Source organism: Terrapene carolina, unplaced genomic scaffold (genome assembly GCF_002925995.2).
Source record: "Terrapene carolina triunguis isolate 2854851 unplaced genomic scaffold, T_m_triunguis-2.0 Scaffold112, whole genome shotgun sequence".
Taxonomy (NCBI): Eukaryota; Metazoa; Chordata; order Testudines; family Emydidae; genus Terrapene; species Terrapene triunguis.
In genome coordinates this window covers 1,235,142-1,248,205 of record NW_020664463.1, presented here as the reverse complement: position 1 = coordinate 1,248,205, position 13,064 = coordinate 1,235,142, and the positions used below count along the sequence as shown (strand labels likewise).

Genomic DNA, 13,064 nt, shown 5'->3' with positions numbered 1-13,064 from the left:
ATAATACCCTTCTTGAATTTTTTCATTTCCTTCAGAGACGATCTGTCACATTGACACAGCTATTAAGCAACTGATGTAAAACAGGAAGATGGCGAAGCATCTTGGTTTTTCTTCTCTATTTAACAGTTCTCTGATTGGCTTGCTGGATAATCACTTCTCTTCCCCATTCAAACAGTGTTTGGGGGAATGTTCTATTAATAGACACATTTGCATAAGTTCTTGGAGGAAAAAAGGTTGCCCAACTGTTAGGGAAAAAAATAGTGTGCGGGTCAATTAGAACTAAAAATCTTGACTGCTGTCATTCTGTGTAGAACATTCAGAGCCACTGGATTTGGATGTGTTTTAGATGGGTGCAGAAGATGCTTTCTTTCTCTACTTGATTCCAGAAAGCAGCAGTTCTCCTCAAACTTCTTTGGCCTGGCTCACCATCCCCAAAAAACTATCCTATAGTCCACTATATCCCACACTCCCTTGCAGCTGCAAAGGATTGTGAGTTGGCTTCATGATGAGAAACCAGGGGCTTTTTGTTGTTGCTGCTGCCGCCTGGTTGGGAGGTGTGCTTGCTGAGGGGATGATGGGTCCTGGGTAGAAATAGTGGTAGGAGGGTTGATGCTGTAATGGGGTGGAAAGCTAACTGCAGGGTTGGGGGGCTCCTGGTGTGATATAGGGGCGTTGGTTCTGGTGAGGAGCTGAAGTGCAGAGACTGGCTACTGAATTTTGGTATTTCTTGCCCCCCAAACCTACCATCATCAGATCTTAGATCTTGGCCTAGCTTTCAGAAGTCTGTACACCTGGCTCTCTAGGTAACCTGATGGACTGCTTTCCCTGCCTTGCAGCTCAGTGCCACATAGGCAGCAAGGAGGAGAGGGGAGAATGAGAGCTGCCCTGGGAATGGGTGGGGTGGGAAAGATGCAGTATCAGTAAATGGAAGGAGTGGAAGGAATGAGCTGTTCCTTCCCTCTCCTGCCTAGACTCCTGCTGGGCTTAAGGGCTGTGGGATTTTTCTTCATGTTTTTTCCCTCCTCTAATTGGTGAGGCACAACCCAATGGGTGTTCTTTATCACCCCACTTCCAGGTGGCTATGGAATACTGCCAAAAAAGGAGTGTCATTGCAGGTATGTTAAGAACAGAAGCCATGTCTTTGTGATACACATCAGTCTTGCACTTCTCTCCCCCACAATGAGACAATAAAGAGGAGTACCACAAACTCTATGTCCCAGGTGCACGTGTGTGCATTTTATAACTCTAATCAGTACCAGGGGGGCCAAACCTCTGCAGTGAAAATGAGAAAATAAGTAGGGATAGATCTGAAGCACCCTGAACACTGTGGGAGGCTGGAGATGATGGAGTTCAAAGTAATGTAATATACACCATCATGTGCCAGCAATGCCCCTCTGCTACGTACATCAGCCAAACTGGACAGTCTCTACGTAAAAGGATAAATGGATACAAGTCAGATATTAGGAATGGCAATATACAAAAACCTGTAGGAGAACACTTCAATCTCCCTGGACACACAATACCAGATTTAAAGGTAGCCATCCTGCAGCAAAAAAACTTCAGGACCAGACTTCAAAGAGAAACCGCTGAGCTTCAGTTCATTTGCAAATTTGACACCATCAGCTCAGGATTAAACAAAGACTGTGAATGGCTAGCCAACTACAAAAGCAGTTTCTCCTCCCTTGGTGTTCACACCTCAACTGCTAGAAGAGGGCCTCATCCTCCCTGACTGAACTAACCTCGTTATCTCTAGACTGATTCTTGCCTTCATATTTATATCTGCCTCTGGAAATTTCCACTACATTCATCTGACGAAGTGGGTAATCACCTATGAAAGCTTATGCTTCAATACGTCTGTTAGTCTATAAGGTGCCACAGGACTCTTTGTCGCTTTTTACAGATCCAGACTAACACGTCTACCCTTATGATATTGGAGTTCAAAGTCTGATTTCTGATCCTGTTTTCTATAACAAGTTAAATCAAAACCTTGAATCCGTGACACCCTTACATTTTGGGAGTTAGAAATATGGATCTGAATTTTCCTGTTCAAGCCTCTCTCTAAAAATTAGTCATGGCCCTTAAACTGATTACCTTAAAACAGAGCTGGGCCTGAGCCCTTAAATTTTGGAACTTTACCCAGGTTGGGGAAGTTTGGATTCTCGGGACTAGATTCTCGGTTGTTCTCCAGCCTGTGTCATCATTTATACCAGTGCAAAATGCTATCAAATCAGAATGGCCATGAGATTTGCACACTCTTTGCACTGGTATAAATGACGAAACAAAGTGCAGGGCAACAAAGAATCTAGTCTCAGGTTTTTGGTCAGTTTCACTGCAGAGACAGAGCATAGAAACATAGATTTGGATCCACATTCAAACTTCCTCAAAGTTCAGGAGGCACAGGGAGGTTTGGATCTGAGGTTTCCAGTCAGGCCCTTCTATCTTTATTTCAGGGATGGTCTTGGCAATTGTCATCAATAAATGATAAAAACCTGACCTCTAGTGGTTGTAACTAACAGATACAGTGTCAGCTTTAAGGTGCAATATTGAAAGAAAAAGAGTGTAGCAGTTTAGAAGCCTTTCTTAGCATAGTTGTCCAATGTTGATACAGTTTTCCCAAGAATATTTAAAGCAGAGGGCATGATCCTGTTCTCAGTCACACTAGTTTTACACAAGCAGTATTACCAACCCCAAGTTTTCAAAAACCATGAAAAACATATACATTGGGCATTCCTTTTATTTACTGTCTGATGTTGCCACGGTTAGAGTTCACATTTTCAAACTTTTCTCCGCAGCCATAAGGGCTAGAAACTTACTTTTTAAAAAACTGAAAGCTGGGATTGTCAGGCAATAGCCTGATTGCAGGAGCTTGAGGCTTTAAGAAACACACCAACCATTGTGACAGTTGGCAAGACTGCCACTGGTGGAACTTCATTAACCTCAGAAGAGTTACGCTCCATTTGCCCCAATATAAGTGAGCTCAGAGTCAGGTCCCTAGTTTTTATGCCTGTTAAATCTTCTTTACCTGGAAGTCTGGAGAGATAAGTATAATAGAATTATGCACATTCCGCCAGGGGATCTCAGAGGGCTCACAGATCATTTCTTACACCTCGTCTGTGAGGTCAGGGAGTATTATCCTCATTTAATAGATGGGGAACTGACAACAGACTAAGGCACAGAGAGTTAAAAGGTTAGATCCTCCACTGGTTTTAAATGGGTGCAGCTCCATTTATTTCAATGGAAATTTACCTATTTACACACCAGCTGAGAATCTGGCTTCATGTTTTCCAAAGCTTGGGGAGGCACAAACAGCAAGGTTTTGAAAGTTTCAGTGGGTGGCCCTCCAGTGGAGGCAGTGTGAGCATCCAACACACAGAGTAGATTTTCAAAGCACAGAAATGTCCCACATTCCGCTTTGGAAAAACAATAACTTAACTTTGAGTGCTCAAAACCAGAGAGTTAGTGATCTGCAGAGCACCCACAGGAGACCCTCTGAAAAATCCCCTGCATGTGTGACCTACCTAAGATCTTTAAACTGGGGGCCTAATTCTCCCCTGCTTTGTGTAATCACTTATAGCAAAGTGAGAGTAAAAACATAGCCATTTTGAGCTGGCAGTGCCTTATGTTCACTTTACATAAGTGTAAATGATCACATCTAGTGCAACACAGTAGAGAATTTGGGCTTCAACATATACATCAGTGCCCATACACTCGCTGAGGTTCAGGCTGGTTTGGTTAGAAACACTAAAAGGGAATCTGGCTACATTAATTGGAGATGTACTAAAACCAGATCCACTTTGTACAGCTGGTCCCTATCTCTGTGATAAGCAGCTCGTGTGCAGAGTGCAGGAGAACCACATGGTCCATAGTGAACACTGGGTTTGCTCCAGCTCATCTCCCAGTCTCTTTGCTGAGAGGAAGGTTTTAAGAGTGGCTATTTGGGAAGCAAGGTGGGAAGAAGGTCTTTAGGATGGCTAGGCTTCACAGTCAGTTGCGAGAAAGGACTGGGGAGTGTTTCTGTTTACTTTTTGATTATGCGGTTTTATTTTTTAATTACAGGCAAGAGTCCTTGAGAAAAAGATGTTGCTGAATGAAACTTTTTCTCTTTTCCTTTTCATTTGTTCCAGCTTGCAGGGTCAAACCGAACCAAAAGCTAATCACCCTTGAAATATGGGGAAATTCGTGCGTCTCTCCATCTGTGCTGTTTTGGTGTTGGAGGGAAGTGATCCCCTATATACAGTGGGCTGTATTCATTGGTATGCTCAGCTGCTTTGCACTGCTCCCAAGAAACGAGGGTCCAGATTTTTAAAAGGTATTTTCAGCACCCAATTCTTATTGATTTCAATGGGAATTAGGCACCTAAATACCTTTAAAAATCTGGCCCTAAATATCTATAAACCCAGTGCAGCCAAACAGATGCTCCAAGTCTATGGTTTGCTTTGTGTTGCTTTGACAGGGCAAGAGCAGACGAAGTGGTATCAGTGACTCTTGCCCAGTCTGCATGTTGAGGTGCAAAGTGATTTGGGGTCATTCAGGATAAGGAGGCAATATAAAAATGGAAGTTGTTTTGTGCTGGGACTTTGTTTGTTGTTGTTTTTTTTAAATGCGGACTTCTGTGAAGGCTGCCTGCGAGAGCGCGCGTGTGTGTGTGTGTGTGCGTGCACACACACACTTTCAATTTTAGTGCCCCTGGGATCCAGGGATTAATAATATTTTGGACTTTTAATGAACTCCTGGATAGCAGTGTGCAGTACAGACATTAATGAATTAGGCCTCACTACACCCCTGTGAAGTAAAGTATGTATTATTCCCAGGTCCATATGAAGAACCTGAAACACCGATTTAGGTACAAATTACCAAAAGCCTTTAATTTTGAGCACCTCCTATGTGTTGCGTGTCTAATTTTAAACACTTAGGGTATGTCTACACTACAATAAAAGACCCGCAGCATGGACACAGCTGGCCTGCAGCTGATTGTGGGGCTATAAAGCAGCAGTGCAGATGTTCAGGCTCAGGCTGGAGCCTGGCCTCTGAGCACCTGTGCGGGGAATGGATCTCCGAGCCCGGGCTCCAGTCTGAACCCAAATGTCTACACTGCAGTTTTAGCCGTGTAAGCCCAAGTCGCTGACCTGGGCTCTGCGACTCGGTGCCACTTTTTTTTTATAGCAGTATAAACATAACCTTTGGGTCAATTTTCAGGGATGCTGAGCATGTCCCATAGACTTCATTTGGAGTCAAGACAATCTAGGGTTGAAAACCTCGTCCCACTGAATTCTGTAGGAGCGTTGCCATTGAGTTTGATGGAGCAGAATTTCACCGTAGCTGTCTAAAGTTTGGCACCCCAAACATGAGGCACCCAAAATAAAGGCTACTTTTGAAAATGACCCACTTAAGGTGTCTCAGACATTTTGGAGAAGAGTCTGATCTTCTGAGAATCAGTCCTGTGCTTTAGGCACAAAACTACCTCTTCTTCCTCTAGCACAGATAAAGAATAGCCTATATTAAAGTGTGACAACCTCACACCTGGACATTATCTGAAATAAATCCTTCCTATGCCCAAGCAAATGGATTAATTTTTCTGCAAATGGAAAGTTCCCAGATGAAGCATGGAAGAATATGATACCACCACATTTGGCAGGAGTAGTTCATCACAGCTGCCCAATGCGGAGTAATCTACCACTTGGAACAGATTCACAGGATTTCTAATCCCAGATCTCTCTGGCTCCCTCAAAAACACCAAGGAGAGACTGTAGGACTGACCTTTGCCAAGGTAAACCGCCTTTACTGTTCTTTGTGCAAAACTAAAATGTTAAAGGCATGAAATAAAGAGTGGTGGAGTCTAGAAGTGATTTATCTAAACTGTATTTGTTGTGTTTTCTCTTAAATATCAAACAGAAGAACTAGGGCAGAACACCCAAAATCTTCCATATTAACCAGCCCTAACAGAATATTTCCCCCTCCATCAGCAAGCCAGAAATAATAGTCTTTTTTGTCAAAGAATGGTTACAGGGACGTGCAATATAAATAATATGTTCCATTTTCTGAATCATGTAAATGATGATGCTACTTGAAGGAGTCAAATATTTCCAAATACCATTCAGAAAACACCTGGCTATTGGTATTCAGGAGCCAGATTAACACCCACACATACATTTTTGTGGAAATGCCTATGGGATAGGACTGGTGTGGGGAAGGAAAACTCCACAGAATGAAACATTCCATCCAGTGGGAGAGCCTGGGGGAATCACAGATTGTGGAGGCCGCACTGCCTCCCAACATCAACGCATTTCAGGGATCTATGTGGAAGGGAGCTCCCTTCTGCAAAAACAGTTATTCTCACGCGTCCCATCCAACTAAGCAGGATTGCTATTGCCATTGACAAGGTCCATCTATGGCTGTTCCTCACACTTTAGTTCATAGAGAGCTCCATTTTGCATAGACCCTTGGGGGATAATCCAGTCTCACGTTACCAACCCTATCTCCCCCACCTTCATAGTGGGATTTGTGCCAACACCAGTAATTAGACAAACCCCAAGATTTCACAAGCTACAGTTCAAGGCACTTCTGGGATTCAAAGTTTCCAGAGCAGCAGCAGGGTAGCAATATTAGAAGATGCAGAGATAGCCTCCATTACCTTATCCTCGCCCTACTCCTCAAGATATCAGTAGTAAAGGAGGACAGTGGGAGAATGAACTGTCCTGGGAAGTCCCTCCAGTCAAGACACATTTTACTTGTTTATTTGATGTATATGTTACAGACACACAGGTAAATGATGCAAGATTTCACTTCAATGGATTTATTGCTCTTGTAAAAATTACAGTGCGGCTCTTCAAGTGAGAAAACATTTGTCATCTTTTTGTGTGTGTGTGTGGGGGGGGGGGGAGAGATTTGGAACCAGTCCAAGCCACAGAGTTCAGATCCAGAAGGGAACTTTTCAAAAGTTTGAAAGGTTCTGGTCTGGACCAACAGAGGTCAGCTGCAAAGCTTGGGTTCTCACTCCAAAGTCCGGGTGTGTTTGGACCAATTACAGGGGAACAATTATGGGACAATAGTGCTCTCTCATGTTGTTCTGGATAGGCTCTACTTACTGCCTCTTCGGGTGAGATACTGCCTCTCCTAATCACCTTGAGTAGACCCTTGTTTGGAGAGTAGTCCCACTGAAGTGAATGGGACTACTCTCAGCATACCAATCAAGGTGAGTATATTATAGCCCTTATTAAATAAAAAGAGCGAGGTATGTGCCTATACTTTTGAGCTAAGGAAAGTATTGAATCTGCCCTAATAGCCAAGAGAGGGAAACTACATACAATTAACCAGGCAAACAAACACATTCTCACCCAGTTTCACAATCTGTGGTGTGGAGGTGTTGCTGCCTCTCTCAGTACAAGCAGTCACTGAAAGGTTGTAGATGTCTCCCGGAGGCAGGCTCAGAACTGCAGTCATCACATTCCGTGTCACCTACAATGATCATTGGTACCAAGTATTAAATATTATACAAATAAGAGAGCCTGTTTGAAGAAATAAATCAAGCACTTAATGCACTCTGGACAAACTTCTAATCATCAGTATAAATCACTTCTGCATACTCTGCACTCGTTATATGTTCTAATTCCCAATGACATTGATGGATGCAAGACACAAGTTCAATAGAATGTCACAGTGCAGAGAGAAGTAAATTTTACAGTATATTTCCTATTGGTTGAAACAAACACAGCTAGTGAAAGATTTTTAAAAAACAACTTTGAGGGGACTTTTTAAATCTGGATTTTGCAAGTTACATCAAACTTTTGAATAACTCTAACCAAACCACAGATCAGAGCACCCTGGAACTTTGGGTATTTGAAAATCAGTTTGGAATCTCTAGGAATAATATAAAAGTTAGGGATGGGTGAGCCTGTACAGCTATAACCCAAGATCATGCCTCTAGATTTGCATGGGAGGATCCTTGCACCCATTTGGAACCCTGCTGACTTCACTGAGACTCCGCATAGGTCTACATGCGGAGAGTGGATTGCAGGCTTAGGCCATAGGAAGAACTGACTTGAGCCATGCCCAGAATTCAAATTGAACCTGGAGCTGAATGTGCTTTGAGGTTCAAAAAGAGTGTGAATAACTATTGCTCTATTATTTTTAATGTCCAAGCACCTCTCCCATTTCCCAGTTGCCACTGAAACCGGAAGCAGAGTTGATGACATGCCATCAGAAAGGTTGTTCCCATCGCATTTCTACCCCAGCTACAAGCAATGCACATCAGAAACCTCATGATAGTACCCATCCTCAACCAATTGTGTAATCATAACCACCTGGAGAAAGAATATGTAAATTATATTGCCTGCAACTAAAAAGGAAACACAGGCATGTTTTTGGGTTAAGTCACTAGTAATTAAAAATTGAAGGAACATGTCAGGTCAGAAATCATATAATTCATTTATTTTAAGAAATATTACTTGTTTTACTGATAGCACTTTATATTATTAAAACTGTGGTTACATTTTTAAATTCTCACTTAATTTTACCACATTTGGTGTTATTGGTTTCCGTTGTGCACATTAAAATGAGCCTGCTTGGAGTAGCTTTCTATTTGCAAGAGTAGATCATACAAGGTGCTAGTCAGCCACAATTCCCAATTCATTTTATGGGTATAATAGGTGCTCAGCACCTCAACATATCAGACACCGAATGGTTGTTTCACTTACTAATTCTCATGATCGATCTCAATGCTTCTAGTCTGGGGTAGCAAAAACGGAAGGGAAATATTTTATTTTTAAATCATGAAACAAATCCATTATGTTGGGTGAGATTTACCCCTGTTCCGAGAGCCAGAACAAAGTCTATGCACTACTCAAGTCCCACCTAAGGTATGTCTTCACTGCTCAGTTAACCCAGGGTCCTACCCAAGTTCAAACCCAATCTCCACCACCACCACTCTCCACACGCAAACATCTCTGACTTGGGTTTGGAAATGCTGAAAGCCTAGGCTAGCTGATCCAGCTGGGATATGCCTCAGCGCTGGTTTAACTCAGGCTGGAACCTGCCCACTTTGCAGTGAGGATGCAGGCTAAATCATTTAAGTGTGGATAGTCCTCCAATGTCCTTCCCACAATTCCCATAGAAGAACAGACAAGTTCTCCTGAAATTGATATAACTGACGGGAAACTCATTCTTTCTTTAAAAAAAAAAACCCAAGAACTACTTTATTTTGAAGTCTTAAATGGGTTAAAGGGTGCATCGCCCTTATACTGGCTCTCTGCAAAGGGGTACATTTAACCCACTAGGATTTGCGGAAGCTTAATCGACCTGACCATAGTTTGTAATATGAAGTTTGTGTATTGAACATGACAACTTTTTTTTAAAACATTAGAAAGAACAAATGCGCAATCATGAAGCTTTAAAAATCCTATTAAGACTTACGCTCTTTTTGATTTTTTTCTTGCCTTCAGCAATGACCATCCAGTGCAGCATCCTGGAATGAGACAGGTTGGTCCCATCATCTCCATATGTCCAACTGACATACAGCAGATTGTTGAAATATTCTACTGAGGTGATCTCTGGTGACACTGGGGCTGGGGAGAAGAAGAAAAAGATGTTACAAACAAGATCTAACTTAATATATAATTAAGTCCAAAAATTAACCTTGGCTACTCACTGCCAAAGGGATTTTATTGGGAGAAAGAGCTTAACAACAAAAATTAGACATGTATAAATAAGACTAGCACCTATAATTGCACTAGCTCTGCATTGCTTGCAGGTATAGTTGGTTGGAAAACTGAAAAGTTTCCACATAAGAAGTCTTAATTAAAAATCTCTCAGTTGAAAAATGTTGGAAGTTTCAAACCAATTTGAAACACAAGCTTTATTTCAACTCCACATTTAAAAATGAACCTAAACATTTAGTTTAAACTTAAAACTTTTCAACTTCTTTAAAAAAAAACGGAAATGAAATGACATTTTAAGTGAAAAATAAATGAAAATTTTCCTTTAGAATCTAGTTTTCTACTTAAAGCCATTTCATTTCAGTTTCTGCAAACAAAAGCCACCTTTAAAGTCAGAACAAAACTGCTCGGTTTGTTAAGAAATGTTGATTAGAAACAGAAATTTTCACTTTGAAATTTCCTGTGGGAAAACTGATTTTTTTTTAAATCAAAATTGCCATTTGCCTGCAAAACAAAAACAACTTTAGTTTTGAAAAAAACAACCCCCCCCCCATTTTCAATAGGACAACTTTCTGCACAAAAATGTTGACCAACTCTATTCCCACGCAAAAGGCCAGCACAAAGCCTGTGCATCACTTAAGTCCTCAAAATAAACTTTATGGGAAAATTAAGTGGAGTAGAGGCAGTGAGGTGAACTCCAATGATGCCTTAAAACCACAACTGAGCCCACAGTGACTTCAATGACATTGTGTGGGTACAACAGAGTAGCATATTATTCAGCGTGCATAGTATATTTTTTGGGAACTACATGATGAAAAAACCGAGTTCTTGCACTTTGTAAAGCCATTTAGACCCATGCAAAGGGAGTTCAGAGTGAGTTTAACACACTACCATTCTGATACAGTGCTTTTTACACTCATTTCATATAGGTGTGAATGTCTACACAAGGCACAAGGCTGTGGAGAATCAGAATCTAGACTATTTTTTAAGTGGCCACAGGATGTCACTGTTGCTGTCACAAACGTAGCTGAGCATATACATTTTATCTTGCATTTGAACTTTTGACTCTAAGAGGAGGACAAAGGTTTTTGAAGTGGAAATTTAGGATGGTAGCAAACACAATTTTAAGCAATTTTAATAGTATTTATTATAGCACTTCTAACAAGTCCCTCTCGAAACCCACTTCTTCCATGATGCCCACAACAAATGAATTTAAGACATCCCCCCACTCTGGATTGCCCAGTGCATCCTATTTTTATGTCTATCTGTCTGAGTACAAGCTTTCCTAGGGAGGAACTGTCTCTACTTGTGTAATGAGCAATCTGAGTGCATTATTGAAATGAAATAAATGAATAATAATGGTAATAATTCTCTCCTAGTTCTCTCTCAGCATGGACAAGATCATTTGTTTCTTTTTTTGTGTGCATTCAAAATGTTAACAGATTTATAATGAAGAGGAAGCAAGATATGTAAAAAATAAACACACAAGAAAGAGAGGAAATGGAAACTACAAGCATCCATATGAAGGAACAAAGGACAACTTCTAAATAAGAACAGACATGACTATACTCAAACACATGGTGGTCCAACCATCTTAGACCTATACATGCTGCACTTTATCATGATATTTATTACTAACTAGCTTCAAAGTGCATTCTGTCCTCCAGCTAGATAAACAGCTTTATATTTTAATATGAATGTTTTTGTTTGTATTTTTAAATCCCACTGTTTATAGCAGGTGCCATTAAAACCTCATTAGTTCCCTACTTTGCAGTGTTTGTGGTGTCACAATGTCGCATATAGTAAATACAGCAGGGTATCACAGTTGCTGCAGGTGCCTGGGGTGCTGAATGAGGGGGGTTATAAGTGGTGCATTTACTTATATACATTCTTGAAGCCTTACAACTTGTCCTCTCCAACAGGGGACTTCAGACCAGAGGTTGCTGGAAAGATCTATGTCATCTAGTCATGTTGTATTCTTTTTACATTCCAGCTGCAGTAGATCACTTAAACAGCAATCCTGCAATGAGCTCCATGCAGGCATTAATTTCAATTGGGGTCCACATAGATGCGGCACTGTCTGCATGGAGCCTGTTGCAGGATCTGGGCCCAAAACCTGTGATTATCTTTGTGTTTTGGTGTAAATGGTATGTTGAGATTTCCAGGCTACAAGGTTTAGCCTCTCAGCAATCAGAGAAGCACACAAGTTTGGTTGTAACAGCAGGAAAAGCAGAAAAGGAGAGGCTTTTTCTTTAGAACATCAGGCTCAAACTGTGCAGAGCAAGTAATATTGTTAATAAGGATACAGGAAAGGCAAAAGTGTTCAATAAATATTTCTGTTCTTTATTTGGAAAGAAGCAGGATAATGTATTCATATCACAGGAGGAGGAGGAAGTGCTTTCTAGTTCATTTGTAACTAAGGAGGATATTAAACTGCATCTACTAGGAATAAACATTTTTAAAGCATCAGACCCGTATAACTTGCACCCAAGAGTCCTAAAAAGAGTTGGCTGAGAAGATCTATGGCCCACTGATGTGAATTTTTAATAAATCTTGGAATACCAAGGAAATTCCAGAAGAGTGCTAATGTTGTGCCAATATTCAAAAAGGGCAAGCAGGATGACTGGGTAATTACAGACCTGTTAGCCTGACATCAATCCTGGGCAAAATAATGGAAAAGATAACATGGGATTCAAATTAATTAAGAATTAAAGGATAGGAATATAATTAATGTCAGTCAACATGGTTTTATGGAAAATAGGTCTTGTCGAACAAATCTGATTTCAATTTTTGTATGAGATTTCAGGTTTGGTTAATAAAGGTAACTGTATAGATACAACACACAGACTTTTGTAAAGGCATTTGACTTAGTACCACGTGACATTCTGATTAAAAATTAGCACTATACAGTATCATTAAATCACACATTAAATGGATTAACTGACATTTCCAAATGTAGCTGTCAATGGGGAAATCATCACTGAATGGGGGAGTTTCTAATGGGGCTCTGCAGAGATCAGTACTAAGCCCAACCCCATTCAACATTTTCATCAATGATTTGAAAGTAAATATACAATCACTGCTGACAAAATTTGCAGATGACACAAATACTGGCAGAGCATTAAATAATGATGAAAACAGGGCAGTCAGACAGAGTGATCTGGATTGCTTGGTAAACTGGGCCCACTCAAACAAAATGACGTTTAATATAGCCAAATGCAAAGTTATATATCTAGGAGCATGAATGCAGGCCGTACATACCTATGGCACAGGGTATCCTGGAAAGCTATAGCTCTGAAATGGATCTTGGGGTCCACGGTGTACAAACAACTCAAGACGTGTTCCCAGTGTCATGCTGTGACAAAAAGGACTAATACAATTCTTGATTGTATACATAGGGGAGTAGGAAGTAGG

The 13,064-nt window shown here is 40.9% G+C and overlaps 1 protein-coding gene across 1 annotated transcript in view; it reads right to left on the bottom strand.

The window, feature by feature from the left end:
- Positions 1-13,064, bottom strand: part of PTPRO (protein tyrosine phosphatase receptor type O) — a 197,805-nt gene that overhangs the window by 40,354 nt on the left and 144,387 nt on the right. The window contains exons 11-13 of the mRNA XM_026652201.1: positions 9,409-9,560; positions 7,335-7,455; positions 774-836 (exon numbers count right to left, since the gene is read on the bottom strand). Coding sequence (XP_026507986.1) covers positions 774-836; positions 7,335-7,455; positions 9,409-9,560 — 336 coding nt within the window. The remainder of the gene's footprint in view (positions 1-773; positions 837-7,334; positions 7,456-9,408; positions 9,561-13,064) is intronic.